General features: G+C 40.0%; 1 protein-coding gene across 6 annotated transcripts in view; it reads right to left on the reverse strand.

The window, feature by feature from the left end:
• The window catches only part of ZNF212 (zinc finger protein 212), a 34,270-nt gene extending 19,142 nt beyond the window's left edge, over positions 1–15,128 (reverse strand). For 4 of the 6 annotated variants that reach the window (XM_037837402.1, XM_037837398.1, XM_037837396.1 and 1 more), the window contains exon 1: positions 14,910–15,128. In XM_037837402.1, the coding sequence (XP_037693330.1) occupies positions 14,910–14,933 (24 nt within the window). In that variant the 5' untranslated portion in view covers positions 14,934–15,128. The other 2 variants (XM_037837397.1, XM_037837399.1) reach the window with 2 other exon arrangements.
• Between the last annotated feature and the right edge of the window lie 5,296 nt (positions 15,129–20,424).

The raw sequence follows: 20,424 nt of genomic DNA on the forward strand, positions 1-20,424 counted from the left end.
TGAAATTTTGAGCAGTACAGCCCCTAGGGTTGGTGGAGGAAGGATAAAAGGGAAGGGTTCTAGGGCAAAATGTTCATATGTAGAAGACACTTTCTGATTAACTGTTGTTATATGTGTGCAGCTTATTCAAGACTGTTCTGTATATATAGTGGACCAAGTACTTATTTGAAACATCTAGTCTGTCTAGACGTTTAGAAGTGTCTGGTGTATGTTAAAAGTAGAAGTAGTAAAATACTACTTAATAAATATTGTTTTCCTCAAATTCATAGGAAATAGTGTCTTTTGGAAATGGGATTGTTAAACCATCTCCGTCAGCAGCATGCTACTGTCTATATACTCGTTCAGGGGTTTGTAGGAGGTGGGAGGGAAGCAATTGCAAAAGGTAATACGTTAGTGTATTCAGACAAAACTTTTCCTGTATGTTCTATGCATTTTGTTTGGCTGTATATATAGTGTATATAATGGACAAATGAGTCCTACTAATTTTGCAGCATCTAGTCTGTAGATGTTAAAGAGGTTGCCAGTGTATGACAAAGTAGAGTTATTTAAATTAGCATGTTTTGTATATTTTGTGTTGAAATTTATTGGAAATCTTGTCTTTTATAAAAGACTTTTGGGTATGAATTTGTTCAACCACCTCTACTTGCCTGTACTTGTCTACTGAACTGATGGTGGAGAAAAGGAAGTCAGGAGGGAATGGTTGGAGGCCAAGATGGTCATGTTTAGGTGATACCTCAGATTATAACATTGTTATTTGTGTACAGTTTTATTTAACAACACTATATATGCAGTGAACAAGTAAATTCTTATCTGAAATAGCTAGTCTTTCTAAATGTTTAGAAGTACTTGCTGTGTTTAAAAATAGAGGTGGTAGGATAACACTGTAAACAGCTCTTAAAAATTGATGAGAAATATTGTCTCTGGGAATGGAATTGTCAAACCACCTCTGAACACTGTACTTGTTCATTGGTTTGAGGGAGGTGGGAGGGAAGAAACTGAAAAATATGTTTTCCTAGTGTGTACTAGGAAATTTCTGACCATCCATAGCCCTGTATGTTATTGTGCATTCATTTAACTTTGCTGAACTATATATATTGTGTATATACTGGAAAAATGAGTCCTAATTTTATAATTTCTAGTCTCTAGATATTAAAGAGGTTGCCAATATATGACAAAAGTAGAATTAGTAAACTAACAGATTTTGTAAGCTTTGTGTTAAAATTCCTAGAAAGGTTGTCTTCTGAAAATGACTTTTGGAAATGAAATTATAAAACCCCATCTAAGTGACACATGTGCCTGTAACTCATCCACTGGGTTCGTGGCAGAGAGAAGGAATTGGGAGAAATGAAGGGCTCTAGACCAGAATGTTTCTATTTAGAAGACACTTTCAGATATAACCATCGTTACATGTGTGTATAGTTCATTCAACACTACTGTGTATATAGTGGACAAATTTAAGTCCTTATTTGAATCATCTAGTCTTTCTAGATGTTTAGAAGTGCACAAAGTATGTTAAAAGTAGAGGCAGTAAAACAACACATTTTGTAGATATCGTTTTGTTAAAATTCATACGAAATATTTTTTGGAAATGGAATGGTCAAACCACCTTCAGAGCAGTACACGCTCTGTATGTGCTGTTTCAGGGAGGAGGGAGAAGGAAGTGCCAAGGGCTCTATGCCAGTAAGTCTGTAGTTGGGCAAGATAAACCACCATCCTGTATGTTCTATGCATTTTGTTTTACTTTACTGTGCATATAGTGTATATAGTGGACATACGAGTCCTAATTTTTTATCATCTAGTCTTTCCAGACCAGTGTATGACAGAAGTAGAGTTAGTAAACTAATACATTTTGTACATTTCATGTTAAAATTTATAGGGAAGACTTTGTTTTGAAAACAACAGAATTTTACTTGTGGAAGCAAAATTGTTAAAAAACAAAACAAAACAAAACAAAACAAAAACCCTCTAAGCATTGCAGATGCAACCACTGGGTTGGTAGAGGTGAGAAGGGGAAGGGTTCTAGGCCAGACTGCTCCTGTTTAGAAGACACTTTCAGATTATATACTTTGTTACATACATATGGTTTATTCAAAGATACTGTGTGTATCCTGGAAAAATTTAAGTCCTTATTTGAAACATCCAGTTTTTTTCCAGATGCTTAGAAGTATACAACATATGTTAAAAGTAGAGAGGGTAAAATAACACTTTATTTTTTCTGTTAATACAGAGGAATGGCTGTATATGGGGAATGGCATTGTTGAACTAGATGTCTTGGAGCAGTATGCTGAGGGGATGGGGGATGAGGGAAGGAAGTGCAGAGGGAAGGGTTCTTTGCCTGTGAGTTATTAAAGCGCAGGTTGTCTGATCATTGTTCTGTATAGGCATTTTAGTTATTGCTGTGTATTAAATGACACATTCTAATGTCCAAAGTATATTCAAAATAGAGGTAGAAAGATAATCCCTATAGAAATGTCCTTGTGTTAGTTTACAGGAAGGACTGTCTTCTGGGAGTGACCTTTGCTAATCCACCTCTTAGAGCTAGACGTATTTCTGTACTTGGTCATTGAAATGGTGGAAGAGGAAGAAGAGGAAGGGCAAAGGGAAGGGCTCTTTTCTAGTATCTATCTAGAAGACAGTTTTAGAATATAACCATAGTTCTATGTGCATTTTTTTTTTGTAAAATACCTGTTTATCGCAGATAAGATTATTTCACAACACCTAAGCTTTTTAGATTTCTTTAGATGACAATGCATGACTAAAAAGTAGAGCTAGTGAATTAATGAATTTATATCTTTTTGTTAATAGAAAAGAAGCATCTTTGACATGGAATTGTTAAACCACCTCTGAGCATTAGGCATCAGAACTTGATCATAAGGATGGCTGCAGAGGGGCAGAAGAAAGTGCAGGGGGAAGGATGTATGCAAATGTGTTCTTATTTCCATTTTGATGTAACCATTGTACCTGCACATCTCTTGGCTGTACCATAAGAAAACATTGCTAAAACAGTTCAGTGGAAACATACCTTGCTATTTCAATACATATCTGACAATGAATTCTCTTAGATGTGTTATACTTAACTGTACCCTTGCTTTATGTCTCATTTTAAACTGAGCATTAAGGGAATGTAGTATTTGTAACTCTGCCAATATCTATACAGGCCTGTTGCATTTTTGTCTTCTATGAAATTTTTGCCCCTGAGAAAGGCAGGAATACATTTTCTCCCCCTGCTTGAGTTGGTGTCATGTATTCTCGGTTATCCCAATACTTGTGGCTTTGGGACTCTGAATTGGTAAATAACATGAAAAAGCTCGACACATTTTGGTGATCTCAACCACATAAGAATACATGCTCAATCACTGCCCTCCCCCCTACATGGGATCTGACACCCAGGGGAGTAAATCTCCCTGACAACATGGAACATGACTCCCAGGGAGAAATCTAGACCTGGCATTGTGGGATGGAGAACATCTTCTTGACCAAAAGGGGGATGTGAAAGGAAACAAAATAAGCTTCAGTGGCAGAGAGTTTCCAAAAGGAGCCAAGAGGTCACTCTGGTGGGCACTCTTACGCACAATATAGACGACCCTTTTTAGATTCTAATGAATTGGAATAGCGAGCAGTAAATACATGAAACTATCAAACTACAACCCAGAACCCCTGAATCTTGAAGACGACTGTATAAAAATGTAGCTTATGAGTGGTGACAATGTGATTGGGAAAGCCACATGGACCACACTCCCCTTTGCCTAGTGTATGGATGGATGAGTAGAAAAATGGGGGCAAAAAAAAAAAAAGGAGCACCCAGTGTTCTTTTTTACTTCAATTGTTCTTTTTCACTTTAATTTTTATTCTTATTATTTTTGTGTGTGTGGTAATGAAAATGTTGAAAAATTAATTTTGGTGATAAACGCACAACTATATAATGGTACTGTGAACAACTGAATGTACGGTTTGTGGGACTGCATGGCATGTGAATATATCTCAAAAAAATTGAATTTCTACACTCTTCTCCAGACCTCTCTCTTCCGTCTTTTCTGCCTGTAGTGCTCCCTTTAATATTTCTTGTAGATCAGGTATCTTGTTTTCAAACTCTCTCAGTGTCTGTTTATTTGTCTGTAAATATTTAAAACTCTCCATCAGTTTTGAAGGACAGTTTTGGCAGATATAGAATTCTTGGTTGGCAGGTTTTCTCTTTCAGTATCTTAAATATATCATACCACTGCCTTTTCACCTCCATAGTTTCTACTGAGGAATCTGCACATAGCCTCATCGAGCTTATTTTGTATGTGACTGATCGCTTTTCTTTGCTGCTTTCGGAATTCTCTCTTTGTCTTTGGCATTTGATAATCTGTTTATTAAATGTCTTGGAGTCGGTCTACTCAGATCTGTTCTGTTTGGGGTATGGTGCACTTCTTGGATCTGTAATTTTATGTCTTTCACAATAGATGGGAAAATTTCAGTGATTATTTCCTCCATTATTCTTTCTGCCCCTTTTCTCCTTCTGGAACACCCATGACGTGTATATTCATGCACTTCATGTTGTCACTCAGTTCCCTGAGACCCTGCTCATGTTTTTCCATTCTTTTTCTGTCTGTTCATTTGTCTGTAGGATTTCAGCTGTTCTGTCCTCCAGTTCATGAATCCTTTCTTCTGCCTCTTCAGATCTGCTGTTGTATGTCTCCATTGTGTTTTTCATCTCTTCTGTTGTGCCTTTCTTTCCCATAAGTTCTGCCACTTGTTTTTTCAAACTTTTGAGTTCTTCCTTATGTTTGCCCAACGTCTTCATGTTCTTCATCTCTTTTGTCATATCTTCCCTGAAGTCATTGATTTGATTTTTTAATTGATTTAGGAGATTTGTTTGATTAATAATTAGTTGTTTCAATTCCTGTATCTCAGTTGAAGTAAAAGTTTGTTCCTTTACAGGGCCATATCTTCATTTTTCCTAGTGTGACTCAATTTTTGTTGTTTAGGCATCTGGTTTCCTTGATTACCCCAATCACATTTTCCATATGAGACGGGCCCAGGTCTCACGAGGAGATTGTTTTCAGTATCAGGTTTCCCCAAGGGTTAGATCCAGCGGGTTTTTAGACTTTCCTGTGATGCCTCTAGACTCGGTGCTTTTCCTTTCCTTCCCAGCAGGTGACGTTTCTGAGCCTGCAGCTCCCCACTAGTGTAAAGAGCTACAGCCCCTTTAATTCTCAGTGGACCCTGTCCTGGCCAGGGGCCCAGGGTGTCAGAAGCCACGCCTAAGTTGTTTCTGGTCCACCACCACCACCATCCCCAGGCCCTGGGGTCTGAATTCTCTGAGCCACTTGAGCTGGGCCCCACCCCCTTTTCTTAGGGAAGATACATCCTTTAGGAAGTTATCTCATACACTTAAATTCCTTCTTTGTCTGTGTGACTTTCTTAACTCCACCCTTGCCTGTTTCAGTGCTGACAACTGAAAATGCCTGAGACTTTCTCTGACTAGCCACTTGCAATGGAAGAATTAAAAAAAGGAAAAAGAGAGAAAGCCCCTCTTCAGAGCCAGTCCCCAGCCCCCCCCCCCAGTTTCACCAGTCAACCGGTGTTGGTACCCGGTTCTCTGTGTGCCCCTTTTCTTGGGTCACAGCCATTTTCCAGTATTCTGAGCTCAGCTGTCTCCAAAAGCCTCTGTTTTTATTTATTTATTATATTTTTATGTCGGCCCTGTCTTCTCCCTGCCAGGAGCAACCTCAGGGTACTCTCCTGCTTGCTCTGGGTTTGTCTATGCTTGTAGCTTGTATTCAGTAGTACACATTTTTTAGTTAAAACTGCATTTGGAGCTTGGTTGAGTTACTGTTCCTCGCTCAAGATAACCTGCTTCTTTTTCCCACAGTAAAGTTTTCCAACTGAGCCTCCCATGCCAGTGGGGGAGGAGTGCCAGCTCTGCAGCTTGGGGAGTTTTACTTAACAGTTCTTTGTTGCGATCTCAGCCATTCCACCCATTCCAGGCTGATGTACGATGTATTTCCAGTCACGGATGTCCCCCAACATTTGTTCCAGACTATTTTCTAGTTGATCCTGGCTATTTACTAGTTGCTCTAGAGTACTAACTAAATTCTACCCCTCTCTATGCCACTATCTTCCTCTGCCTTGCATCCCATAAGTTTTGATACATTGTGTTCTCATTTTCAGTCATCTCTAGATATTTCCTTATTTCTCTTGTAATTTCTTCTTTGACCCACTGATTGTTTAGGAGTGTGTTGTTTAACCTCCATATATTTGTGAAGGTTCTAGTTCTTGATTTCCAGCTGCATTCCATTGTGGTCAGAGCATGTGCTTTGAATAATTTCAATCTTTTTAAATTTATTGAGACTTGTATTGTGCCCCAGCATGTGATTTATCCTGGAGAATGTTCCATGAGTGCTAGAGAAGAATGTATATCCTGATAATTTGGGATGCAATGATTTGCATATGTCTGTTGAGTCTAATTTATCATGCTGTTTAGGTTCTCAGTTTTCTTATTGGTTCTCTGTCTAGTTGTTCTATTTATGAAAGAAAATGGTGTATTGAAGTCTCCCACTATTATTGTAGACATGTCTATTGCTCCCTTCAGTTTTGCCAATATTTGTCTCATGTACTTTGGAGCTTCTTGATTGGGTGCATAAACATTTATGATTTTTATTTCTTCTTGGTGAATGGTCTCTTTTATTAATGTGTGGTATCCTTTGTCTCTAATGACATCTTTGCATTTAAAGTCTATTTTGTCTAATATTAGTACAGCTACTCCTGCTTTCTTTTGGCTGCAGCTTGTGTGGAATATTTTTTTTTTCCATCCTTTCACTTTGAATCTCTTTGTGTTGCTGGGTCTAAGATGAGTCTCTTGTAAATGGTGTATCAGTGGATCATACTTTTTAGTCCATTCTGCCAGTGTATGTCTTTTAACTGGAGAGTTTAATCCATTCACATTCAAAGTTATTACTGTAAAGGCAGTTCTTGAACCAACCATCTTATACTGTGTTTTTTTTTTTAAATTCAGTTTTATTGAGATACATTCATACACCATATAGTCATCCACGGTGCACAACCAACCGTTCACAGTACCATCTTATAGTTGCACATTCATCACCCCAATCTATGTTTGAACATTTTCCTTACACCAGAAAGAATCAGAACCAGAATAAAAAATTTAAAAAAAAACACCCAAAACACCCCTCCCCCATCCCACCCCATTCCCCATCTAGGTTCCTTCCCCACCTCTCCCCCCATCCACCCACGCACTGGACAAAGGAAGTGCAATCCACAGGGCCTTCACAACCACACCATCACCCCCTGCTAGCCACACTGCCACACAATCATCTTCAAGAGTCAAGACCACTGGGCCAGAGCCTGGCAGCTTCAGGTATTCACCTCTAGCCACTCCAATATACCAAAACCCAAAAAATTTCATCTACATAGTGCATAAGAATGTTCATCAGAGCGACCCCTTGACTCCACCCGAAGTCTCCCAGCCACTGAAGCGCCCACCTCGCTCCTACTTGCATTCCCCTCCCGGTCAAGAAGATGCTCTCAATCCCACAATGCCGGGTCCAGACCCATCCCTGGGAGCCACACCCCACGCCGCCAGGGAGACCCACACCCCTGTGAGTCAGGCCCCACGCAGAGGGGAGGGCAGCAAGACCACCTGTCAAGGTGGCTTAGTTAGAGAGAGAGGGCCACATCAGAGCAACAAAGAGGCACTTGGGGGGAGATTCCCAGGCACATTCACAAGCAGGTTCAGCCCCTCCTAGCAGCAACAAGTTTCATGGGGGCCAGCCCTAAGACCGAAGGCTCAGCACATCAGGCCATCAGTCCCCAATGTTCGTGAGAATATCAGCAACAATCCAGGTGAGGAAGTCCAACATGTCTGCATTCTCCCCTAGCTCTTTAGGGGGGGTCCCAAATATATATTTTTATTCTCTACCCAAGTTACTTTAGGATGTGTTGCTGTTTCATTCTAATCTATACAGACCTACCATAGCTCACTTCCTATTCAAAGTTCCATGTAATTCTAGTGTTTGAACAAACTGACAATAGAAGTTATATTATTTAGAAACTATAGCTCCTACACCAAATAAACATCTCTTCCCTTGGTCTCACATGGAAGTTAAAGTTTGAACACAATCAGTTTCAACCTTTACCCTTTAGCCCCATTTGCTCTAGTCTTAACCAGATCTGCTTTATTCATATCTCTAATTGAAGTCTGGACTCTTATTTCAGCTTTTTTTTTTTTTAAAAACAGTTGCTGTATGCTTTAATACTGATATTCATATCTGCCGAACTCTAGCTCTGAGTTTCAGATGTAACACAGATACCCAATGTTCCAGAGACCAGTCATATCCTGTGGTTTTTATTTGTCAGATCTATTTTCCCCCCCTCTCTTTACACTAGTGGGGAGCTGCAGGCTCAGAAACGTCACCTGCTGGGAAGGAAAGGAAAAGCACCGAGTCTAGAGGCATCACAGGAAAGTCTAAAAACCCGCTGGATCTAACCCTTGGGGAAACCTGATACTGAAAACAATCTCCTCGTGAGACCTGGGCCCGTCTCATATGGAAAATGTGATTGGGGTAATCAAGGAAACCAGATGCCTAAACAACAAAAAATTGAGTCACACTAGGAAAAATGAAGATATGGCCCTGTAAAGGAACAAACTTTTACTTCAACTGAGATACAGGAATTGAAACAACTAATTATTAATCAAACAAATCTCCTAAATCAATTAAAAAATCAAATCAATGACTTCAGGGAAGATATGACAAAAGAGATGAAGAACATGAAGACGTTGGGCAAACATAAGGAAGAACTCAAAAGTTTGAAAAAACAAGTGGCAGAACTTATGGGAAAGAAAGGCACAACAGAAGAGATGAAAAACACAATGGAGACATACAACAGCAGATCTGAAGAGGCAGAAGAAAGGATTCATGAACTGGAGGACAGAACAGCTGAAATCCTACAGACAAATGAACAGACAGAAAAAGAATGGAAAAACATGAGCAGGGTCTCAGGGAACTGAGTGACAACATGAAGTGCATGAATATACACGTCATGGGTGTTCCAGAAGGAGAAAAGGGGCAGAAAGAATAATGGAGGAAATAATCACTGAAATTTTCCCATCTATTGTGAAAGACATAAAATTACAGATCCAAGAAGTGCACCATACCCCAAACAGAACAGATCTGAGTAGACCGACTCCAAGACATTTAATAAACAGATTATCAAATGCCAAAGACAAAGAGAGAATTCCGAAAGCAGCAAAGAAAAGCGATCAGTCACATACAAAATAAGCTCGATGAGGCTATGTGCAGATTCCTCAGTAGAAACTATGGAGGTGAAAAGGCAGTGGTATGATATATTTAAGATACTGAAAGAGAAAACCTGCCAACCAAGAATTCTATATCTGCCAAAACTGTCCTTCAAAACTGATGGAGAGTTTTAAATATTTACAGACAAATAAACAGACACTGAGAGAGTTTGAAAACAAGATACCTGATCTACAAGAAATATTAAAGGGAGCACTACAGGCAGAAAAGACGGAAGAGAGAGGTCTGGAGAAGAGTGTAGAAATGAAGACTATCAGTAAGGGTAAAAAAGAAAGAGAGGGGAAAAAATAAAAATAAAACAAGATATGACTTATAAAATCCAAAGGACAAAATGGTAGACAGTAGACATTACATTCTGTGAAATTAGCCAAAAACAAAAGGACAGAGACAGTATGGTTTCACTAATATGGACTAACATTGATGAGTGAAATGTGAGAGTTGAGAACACAGGTTATCAGGAGATAGAAAGAGGTTAGACATCAGGCATTTGATGCTGAAGGAATACAGAAGGTTCAACAGGGTTGACTGTATAGATCCAGAAATGGAATGGATAGCATAGTAGTGTGTGATGCTAACACAATATTGTAAGCACTCTGAACAAAGATGAGTGTGAATATGGTTGAAAGAGGAAGGCTAAGGGCAGGTATGACACCAGATGGAAAGAGAGAATATAAATACTGGGATTGCATAACATAGTGAAACCTACAGTGGTCGATGATGGTGATTAAATGTACAAATATAAGAATGTTTTCAAATGAGGGAGAAGAAATGAATGTCAACATTGCAAGGTGTTGAAAACTGGATGGTATAGGGGAAAAAATACAATCAATGCAAACTAGAGCCTATAGGTAACAGTATCATTGTAAGATGCTTCCATTAATTGTAACAAAGGCAATATACCAAAGCTAAATGTCTATAAGAGGGGGATATAAGGGAGTGATATGGGAATCTTGGTGGTGGTGAGGTTGTCTGACCTTTGCACTGTATTTTTTTTTTTATTTTTCTTCTATCTTTTGTTATTTTTCTTCATTGTTTTTTCTCCTTTTCCTGTTTCTTTGGGGAAGACATGGAAACGTCCTCATATATATTTTGTGGTTGTGAATCCATAATTACTTATTTATACTGGGAATTACTGATTGTTTCTTTCAGGTGGACTGTAGGTATATGAGTGAAACATGAAGAATAAACAGGAAAGATATTTCATGTTCATGGATAGGAAGGCTAAACATCATTAAGATGTCAATTCTACCCAAAGTGATCTACTGATTCAACACAACTCCAATCAATATTCCAACAACCTACTCTGCAGACTTGGAAAAGCTACTTATCAAATTTATTCGGAAGGGAGAGGGGCCTCAAATTGCCAAAAACATTCTAAAAGAGAAGAACAAAGTAGGAAGACATACACTTCCTGACTTTAAAGCCACAGTGGTCAACACAGCATGGTACTGGCACAAAGATAGACATATTGATCAACGGAATAGAATCGAGAGTTCAGAAAGAAACCCCCAGATCTATGGTCAACAGATTTTTGACAAGACTCCCAAATCCACTGAATGGAATAGTCTCTTCAACAAATGGGGCTGGGAAAACTGGATATCCATATCTAAAAGAATGAAAGAGGACACCTACTTATACCTTATACAAAAATTAACTCAAAGTGGATCAAAGACCTAAACATAAGAGATAGTACCATAAAACCTCTAGAATATAATATAGGGAAACATCTTTAAGACCTAGTAACAGAAGGTAGCTTCTTAGACCTTATACCCAAACAACAAACAACGAAAGAAAAAAAAAAACAAACGATAAATTGGAACTCCTCAAAATCAAAAGCTTCTGTGTCTCAAAGAACTTTGTCAAAAATTTGAAAAGGCAGCCAACTCAATGGGAGAAAATACTTGGAAACCATAAAGGAGACTGATATCCAACACATACAAAGAAATCCTACAACTCAATGACAATAGTGCAAACAGCCCAATTATAAAATGGGCAAAAGATATTTTTCCAAAGAGCAAATACAAATGGCTAAAAAAACACATGAAAAAAATGTTCATCTTCACTACTAGGGAAATGCAAATCAAAACCATAATAAGATATCTCACACCAGTGAGAATGGCTGCCATTAAAGAAACAGGAAACTATAAGTGTTGGAGAGGACATGGAGAAATTTGAACTCTTATTTATTTCTGGTGGGAATGTATAACGGTACAGCCGCTGTTGAGGACAGTTTGGCAGTTCCTCAGAAAACTAAACATCAATCCAGCAACTCCACTACTTGGTATATACCCAGATGATCTGAAAGCAGTGACACAAACAGACATTTGCACATCAATGTTCAGAGCGGCATTATTCACAATTGCCAAAAGATGGAAACAATCCAAGTGTCCTTCAATAGATGAGTGGATAAACAAAATGTGGAACATACATACAATGGAATACTATGCAGCAGTAAGAAGGAATGAGGTCCTGATACATGTGACAACATGGATGAACCTTGAAGACATAATGCTGAGTGAAATACGGCACAAAAGGAGAGATATTATATATTATTACTAAAACGAACTCCCTGAATAATGTAAAATCAGTGTCTTAAAATGTAGAATATAGGGGACCTAAGATAGACAGAAGTTAGAGAACTGGGAGTGATTACTTAATATGAACAGATCTGTTAACAAGGTTGAACATAAAGGTATGGGAATGGACACGGGAGGGGGGATAGTTCATTAATGGGATTAGTGCCGTATTGAAGGCGAATATGATTTAAAGGAGTTTAAAGGCATGTATCCCACAGATTTACACTACAAATACAAATAATTGATTGCATGACATACTTCTAAGGTATGACACTGATACAAAGAGTTAACAACAGAGTGGTATATGGGAAAAACTTCCTTTTGCTTACTACGGACTATATTTAATAGGAATATCTTACTAGTGCCACATTACTACTAGGGATAAATAATTAGGGGGTGATAAGAACTTTGGGGTTTTGGGGGTTATGATAATTGCTCAAATTTGAGAGTGATGTACAACTAAGTGGAGATAACATGAGACACCGATTGTTTACCTTGGACAGAATATACCCTTTGTGAAATTAGAAACCCCCTACTTAATAAATCAAGCCCTAAATCTTGAGGCTTGCTCTTGTGAAACCTAGGGTTGTAAAGTGGAGGCTAAGCCTACCTATAATCATGCCTGGGAGTCACTTCCAGAGAACCTCTTTTGTTGCTCAGATGTGGCCTTCCTCTCTCTAAGCCCAGCTCTGCAAATAAATTCATTACCCTCCCCTCTATGTGGGACACGACTCCCTGGGGAGTGAGCTTCCCTGGCTATGTTGGACACGACTCCCCAGGGAGCGAGCCTCCCTGGCTATATGGGACATGACTTCCAGGAAAGAGCCTGGCCCAGCATCAAGGGATTGAGAGTGCCTTCTTGACCAAAAGGGGTTTCAGTGGCTAAGAGATTTCAAATAGAATTGAAAGGGTATCCTGGAGGTTACTCTTATGCAAGCTCCAACTAGATATTCCAAATGGCCACAGTATGCCAAGCCAAAATCAACAGTAGTCCAAAAAATCTTAAAGAATACCCAGGTCCCTATCTGAGACTCCATAAACATTTCATTCACTAAGTTTATTTTTCAGAAACTTAAATCCTCCAGAGTGTTCCTATGCCAGATATGTCCCAATACCCAGAGGCAACAGCCTCTTCAAGAACATCAACCAGATGCCTCCTCCTTCCCCATGTCGACACCCCTTTTCAATATGAAAAAGTTAGAGTGGTCACAGCCCAGATATCCCTGAAGACTGAGACAGTGATCAAACAAGCAAGAGGAGTAGCAACAGACAAGACAGAATATAACAGAGGATTAAGAATTACTGAATTTTTATATAAATTATTTTTCTTTAGTCTCTAGGGTATTAGAACAGCTAGAAGGAAATAACTGAAATGGTGGTACTGTAACCCATAACATTCTTTGAAATTTGCTCTATAACAACTTGTTAAATCATACTTTGAAAGTTACCACTTTTCTGTATATGTTATATTTCAAAATTAAAAATGTTTAAAAAAAACAGAAAATAACGTGTTGGAGAGGATGTGGAGAAATAGGAACCTTCCTACATTGTTGGTGCAGCAACTATGGAAACAGTTTGGCATCTCCTCAGAAAACTAAGTATAGAACTACCATGTGATCTTGCAATCCCACTTCTAGGTATATACCCTAAAGAACTGAAAGCAGGAACTCAAACAGATACTTCATACCCATGTTCATAGAGGCATTATTCACAATTGCCAAAAGATGGAGCAACTCAAGTGTCCATCAACTGATGAATGGATTAACAAAATGTAGTATGTGTGTGGAATATTATTCAACCATAAACAGGAATGGCATTGTGAAAAATGTAACAACATGGATGAACTCTTAAGAAATCAAGTTGAATGAAATACACAAGACACAAAAGAAAGATATTGTATAATCCCATTGATATGAAGTAATTAGAATATGTAAATTTATAGAGTCAGAAATTAGAATATAGGTTACTAGAGCCAGGGTTGGGGTGAGGAATGGGTAATTAATGCTTAATTGGTACAGAGTTTCTATTTGGGACAATGGAAAAGTTTTGTTAATGGATGGTGGTGATGGTAGCACAACACTATGAATGTAATTAACACTACTGAATTGTATACTTAATGGTACGTTGTAAATATGTTGCCAGAATAATTAAAAAAAAAAAACAGAATAGAATCTAGTACATGCTGCTTATAGCAAAGTATTCACCACAAGATCTCCTTAGCCCTCAGTTCTGACAACGATACATGATTTCTGAAGTGTTTCTATACAGGCCCAGAGAAATGAATACAGGTACCTAACAGCACCCATTTGGATAGCTGAAACTGAGTTACGGCTGAAATCCAATTTCCTGATTCCATCCCCAGGATTCTCCTCATATCAAGCTCTGAGCCTTGACATTCCCTGAAAGGAGATTGTTAGGAGGGGTGAGGGAGTAGGGAGAAAAATCGGGCAGCCTCACAAACAAAACTCAGCAACTACACCGTGAGGTAATTCCTGTCCCAAGTAGAGGAAGCCCAGACTGACTTCAACCTGTGGCTGCAAACCAAGTACAGAAATCTCTAGCAGGAGAGTGTGGCGGAAGGAACGAGCCACACACCAGGCACCAGGCCAAGAACTGGTAACAGAGAATAAGTCTCCTGGGTACCGGGTACGATCACAGGCAGAGATGGGGACTCCGAGTTTCCAATCCATATCCCATCTCCAACCTACCGGGCTCTCTTTAAGCACGAAAGATAGAATGTATGGGGATAGTCACCAATCCAAGAAACATGCTCCAAAGAAGTTTCTCCGTGAAGCCGCGCAGGGCTGAGGCTCCGACCTCGACGCGGAAGGAAATGGAGAAGGGGAGGAAAGAACATCAGGATCGCGGGGAGGAAGACCAGGGCTCACCGGCGCCATCCCCAGCTGGGGGAGAACCAACACCCTGAACTAAGTCCAGGACACGAAACCCCGCCCGGAGCAGAGGGCCAGGGATCCCGGACGCGTCCTCAAGTCCGTGCAATGATAGTACTCACCCGAACAGACGCCGCCTCCGCCATGGCTGCCCGACGCCCCCTCAACACCCAAGCCCTGCCTGATACGCCCAGGGATGCGTGCCAGTCCGTTAGGCAGCTCTGGATCCTGTTAGAAGCCACCACCCCCGTCGTGTTGATACAAGGTGCATTCTGGGAGTAGAAGTCTTCCAGGCCCAAGACTGGCTTCAGCCGCTCACCTTCACTGCGTGGAAGTCAGTTCCGCCCTCATGTGGCTGGAGGGTGAACAGCAGGTTGCAACTCCAGGCCAGGGTCTGGGACAATTCAGGGCTCTTCAGTCCCTCAAGATCAAGTGTAGGTTCAGAATTTGAGGCAAACCAATGGGCCTTTGTTGTGAGTCTTCCATATGCCCATCACTCTAAAAAAGTGCTTTGAGGGGAATTAAAAAATGTATAAAATTCGGATTGCTCTGAGGCAAGAACATGTTGTCTAGTTGAGGAAAAGAGATGTGGTCCCAAAAGGCAAGTGTTTTTATTCCAAAAGTTCACCTGTTATTTGTTTATTTAGAAACTAGAAACACACTTCCCCAGATAAATAGTGTGGGATCAGGCGCACAAGTCAGCCCACAGTAGCCTATTAATTATGGTGATCACATGCTTGTGGATTTTCCTAGGTAGCCCTGATTACAAATATTTAATCCAGTCCTCATGCTACATGTTAGACAATGTGTTTGAAGTTTTAGTTTGGAAAACATGGCTGCATTATCATTTGATCACCATGCACTTAAAGCCAATGACAGCAGCACTAGTGCAATTATACTTGCCCAATACATACCACATTGGCTCTATAGAGAAAGACAATGAATTTCCACTTAGAATATTAGGCATGAGGTTCTTCCCTGAGAATTAAAGGCTAAGATCAACAGAAAATTATTTTCACATGACTGACTCCTTCTTAGCATGCAGGGCTCAGCTCAAATTTTACCTCCTCAGAGAGTCTCTCTCTGTCCACTTTTTCTATAGCCCAACACCGTCTTCTATCCCATCGCTAGATCGCATTACCCTACTGAAGTTTTTCATAGCATTTGTCACTACCTGAAATATATTCTAATTTTTTTCATTAGTTTACATTGGTTATGTGTGTGTCTTCCACTAAAGCTCCATGAGAACAAGATCCTTGTCTGCCTTTTTCTATTGTATCTCCATTTCTTACACACAGAAGTGCTCCTAAGTAGAGTGAGATATGCAACATCACCTCAGAGAGAAGGTATGATTTCCAGGGCAAAACAGATCATCAGGAGCTTGATTGGATCATTAATAAATCTTAATAAAGAATGGGGCCACCTGAGGAGCCTATTCAGCCATTAAGATAGTGTCCAGAGTCTGACCTACCCCTTCAAGGCCAACAGAAATCAGCTTTCAGATACAGAAAAATGTATCATGAGAGTGGAGACAGAGAAATCAGCACAGGATACTAAGGTCATTACATGGCTCAGTCAAAGAACTCATCCCTCTGTACTATTTCTATGTTCACCAGGCAGCCTTCTGATAGTACAGATTCCCGTCTGACTACTGGGAGATAATATGCAGTTCAGTCTGGTGCAAATGTCCAGGTGACCACTGTAAATTATTCAACTGATACCGTGGCTTATACATCAGACTCTTGAAAATCAGCATGATTCAGTTTCCCTGACTCTGGGAATGGAACTCTGAAAGAATTTTAGATAAAATTTCCAGCCTGCAGGGGAGACAGAATCAGGCGCTGGCTGCAATCACGTGACCTGTGGAGACGACACAGCATGTTGATTTAGAAGGGTTGCTGTAGAGTCACCATCTGGGCCCCAGCCTGCACTACCAAGTACTAGACTTGTATTTAGAGATACTTCTCTGTATCTGTAAAACTGAACTATTATTTGGGAATAATAATAGTACCGATCTCTGCTCCTTCGATTAATAAGTGGTGTGGCTTACACTTACTCTGCCTCCGTGTCCTCATCTTCACATTGAGAATGACAATACCTCATTGGAGAGTTACTGATGGAATTAAAAGAAATATACATGTATAGTGGTTATTTAGCTGAATGTGTGGCATATAGCAAGCACTTAATAAAAGATAATTTCTTGTTTCTGTTATATTTTTCTTTAAGAAAGGCCAAGCCTTGACCTGCTGTGAATTCATTGAGATAAATGTCACCATTTTGTGTCTGTGAGAAGCCACTCATTTGTCCTTTCACACATGACACTCAAATTTTGACACATGCCTTTAAAAAGCTTTTAAATGAGGTGTGCCATTAGTTCCATCCATGACAAGTGGTATTAGGGGAATCAAGAAAATAAACTTTCTTAGTACCTGTCACATACTATCTCTACATCTGAAGAGTATGAACACAACATGCAAAGCTCAAAGTAACCTTAGACATGATTTCGCCCCACATTCTCATTTTTCTTGACAAACAGTATTTTTTGAATAAAAAATGGTAATCAAGTTTTAAATTATTGCTTAAAATATTTCTAATCCCTTAAATTTTCTATTTTGTGTATGATTTATACATACATATTAGCATCTATATGCACACACACTTTTTTAAACAGCTTAGTTCATTGCTCACATATCATATAACATACCCATTTAAAGTGTACAATTCAGTGGGTTTTAGTATATTCACTTGTATGCAACCATCACCACAAGTCAATTTTAGACCATTTTCATCCCCCAAAAAGACCCATATGCTTATGCTATTACTCTCTACCCCCTAGCCCTAGGCAATCATTAATCTACTTTCTGTCTATATAGATTTCTCCATTCTGGACATTTTATATGATTGCATTCATCTAAGTGGTATCATATAATTTGTGTCCCTATGTATCTTGTGTATTTCACTGAGCTTAATGTTTCTGAGGTTCTTCCGAGTTACAGCATGTCTCATAACGTCATTTCTTCTTATAGTCAAATAATATTCCATTGGGTATAAGTAACATATTTTGTTTATCCATTCATTTGATGATGGACACTTGGATTGTTTCCAGATTTTGGCTATTGTAAATAATGCTTCTATAAACACTGATGTACAAGTATCTGTTTGCAACCCTATTCTCATTCTCTTCGGGTATGTACCTAGAAGAGGGATTGCTGGATCAAATAGTAATTCTATTTTTAACTTTTTGAGGAACTGCTATATTGCTTTACAAATGGGTGTAGCATTTTATATCCTGGCAATGCACTATAGTTCCAGTTTCCCAAATCCTCTCCAATGCTTGTTATTTTACATTTTTTAAAAAACTAATAGCCATACTTGTGGGTATGAGTTGGTATCTCATTGTGGTTTTAATTTTAATTTCTCTAATGGCTAATGATGCTGAGCATCTTTTCATTTGTTTATTGGCCACCTATATATCTTCTTTGGAGAAGTGTCTATTTAAATCCTTCGCACATTTTTAAAATTGGATTGTTTGTCTTTTTGTTGTTGCATCATAAAAGTTCTTTATATATTCTGGATATTAAACCCTTATTTGTGGATTGAAACTATTTTCTCCTATACTGTAGATTGCCTTTTCACTTGATAATTTCCTCTGAGGCACAAAAGTTTTAAATTTTGATGAAATCAAATCTATCTATTGTTTCTTTTCTTGCACATGCATTTGGTATTATATCTAAGAATCTATTGCTGAATCCCAGATTCATGAATATTTGCCCCTCTGTTATCTTCAAAGGGTTTTATAGTTTTAGCTCTCATCTTTATGTCCTTGATCCATTTTGAGTTGATTTTTCTATATTGTGTGAGGTAGGGGTCTGATTTCATACTTCTGCATGTGGCTATTCAGTTTTCCCGGCACCATTTTGTGGAAGAGGCTATTTTTTCCCCATTGAGTGGACTTGGCACTGTTTTTGTTACCTAAGATGCTAAAGCAATACCATGCAACGGGTCAGCTTAAACAATGGGAATTATTTGCCCATGGTTTTGGGGTTAGGGAAAAAAGTCCAAATCAATCTGTCATCAGGTGATGCTTTCTTCCCAAAGACTGTTATTCTGGAGCTGGATCCTGGCAATCCTTGTTCCTTAGATTGTCACATGAGAAGACACATGGTGATGTCTCCTTGTCTCTTTCAGCTTCTGGCTGCTACCTCTGTGGCTTTCTTTCTCTGTCTGAGTTTCATTCTGCTTATAAAGGACTCCAGTAATAAGATTAAGACCCATCCTGATTGAGGGGCCACACCTTAACTGGAGGCACCTCATCCAAAGGTCCTACTTACAATGGATTCACCTTCACAGAAATGGATTAGGTTTAAGAACATGTTTTTTGTGGGTACATAGAGCTCCAAACCACACACACTCCACCCTCCAGACCCCCAAAACTCATGTTTTTTCTACATGCAAAATACATTCATTCCATCACAACATCCCAAAAGCTTACGGTCATTTCAGAAACAATGCTAACTACAAAGTCTCATCAAAATTGATTATGGGGAGAACCTAACATGGTGGCTAGGTGAGACAGGGCAAAAAAACCACCTCCGTGAAAAATACTAGATAAAAACCAAAAAGTGACCCAGAACACCACTTCCAGAGTAGCACCAGCTGGACAAGATCTGCTAAATCTACAGGGACCCTGCATTTGGTGAAACCAGGAGTCTGCATTCTGAAACAAGTGAGTGAGTCAGCTGAAAGTCCCTTGGCCATGCTGCAGTGTGGGGAAATGGTGGGTTGACATTTGGAGATGGACTAGTTCTTTAAAAAAAAAAAAAAAAAAAAGCCCGGGAGCAGCTACAGATACAACAGGAGCGGGCTGGGCTAACACCTCGGTGTCTGGCGTGGAGGATACCCCTTCCCACACCCACTGCTGATTGTCTTGGGCCTGGGGGAGCAAAGGGGAGCCAAAACGAGAAAAAAACACACGACTTGCAGCCATCTGCCCGGTGGGCGGAGGCACTCCTGCCCAGGGCCGAACCCACAACACAGAGCTGCGCCAAGAAATCCAGTGTGACAGGGAGTCTTTCCCGCAGCACCATGCACATTCCACAATATTGGCCATGGACAGTGACCTTGGATACACCCACGGCTGATTGTCCGGGAGCTGGGAGGGCGGAGCTGTGCGGAAGGGGGAAGTTAACGTGTCTCATTCAACCATCTTTGAAGTGGGCTGGGAACGGCCCTGCAAAGCCCAGCATCCCAGGGCTTCTCTGGAGGCTGGTGCACACTTGTGACGTGACACGGCCCTCCCTCAGCAGAGGTCCTGGAAGAGCACAGCAGGGAAGGGGGAACCACTCGGCGATCCCAGGGAACCTACGCCAATACCAAGGTCTTTTGGGTCAGTGGCAGAGAACAGCCTTACATCTCCAGGAGCACCTGGGAGGTTTGATTATTAAAGCTGCCCTTCCTCCCTAACCACTCAGACACACGCCCCTCATTCAGGGCGGACAGCACCGACAACACACCCAAATTAAGGGCACCAATTGGACCCCACAAGAATCAGATCCCCACACACCACAAAGACAAAGTTGGGGAGAACTGACTTGAGGGGAATAGGTGATTCACAGATGCCATCTGCTGGTTAGTTAA

The sequence above is a fragment of the Choloepus didactylus genome, chromosome 5, assembly GCF_015220235.1.
Source record: "Choloepus didactylus isolate mChoDid1 chromosome 5, mChoDid1.pri, whole genome shotgun sequence".
In the NCBI taxonomy this organism is placed as follows: domain Eukaryota; kingdom Metazoa; phylum Chordata; class Mammalia; order Pilosa; family Megalonychidae; genus Choloepus; species Choloepus didactylus.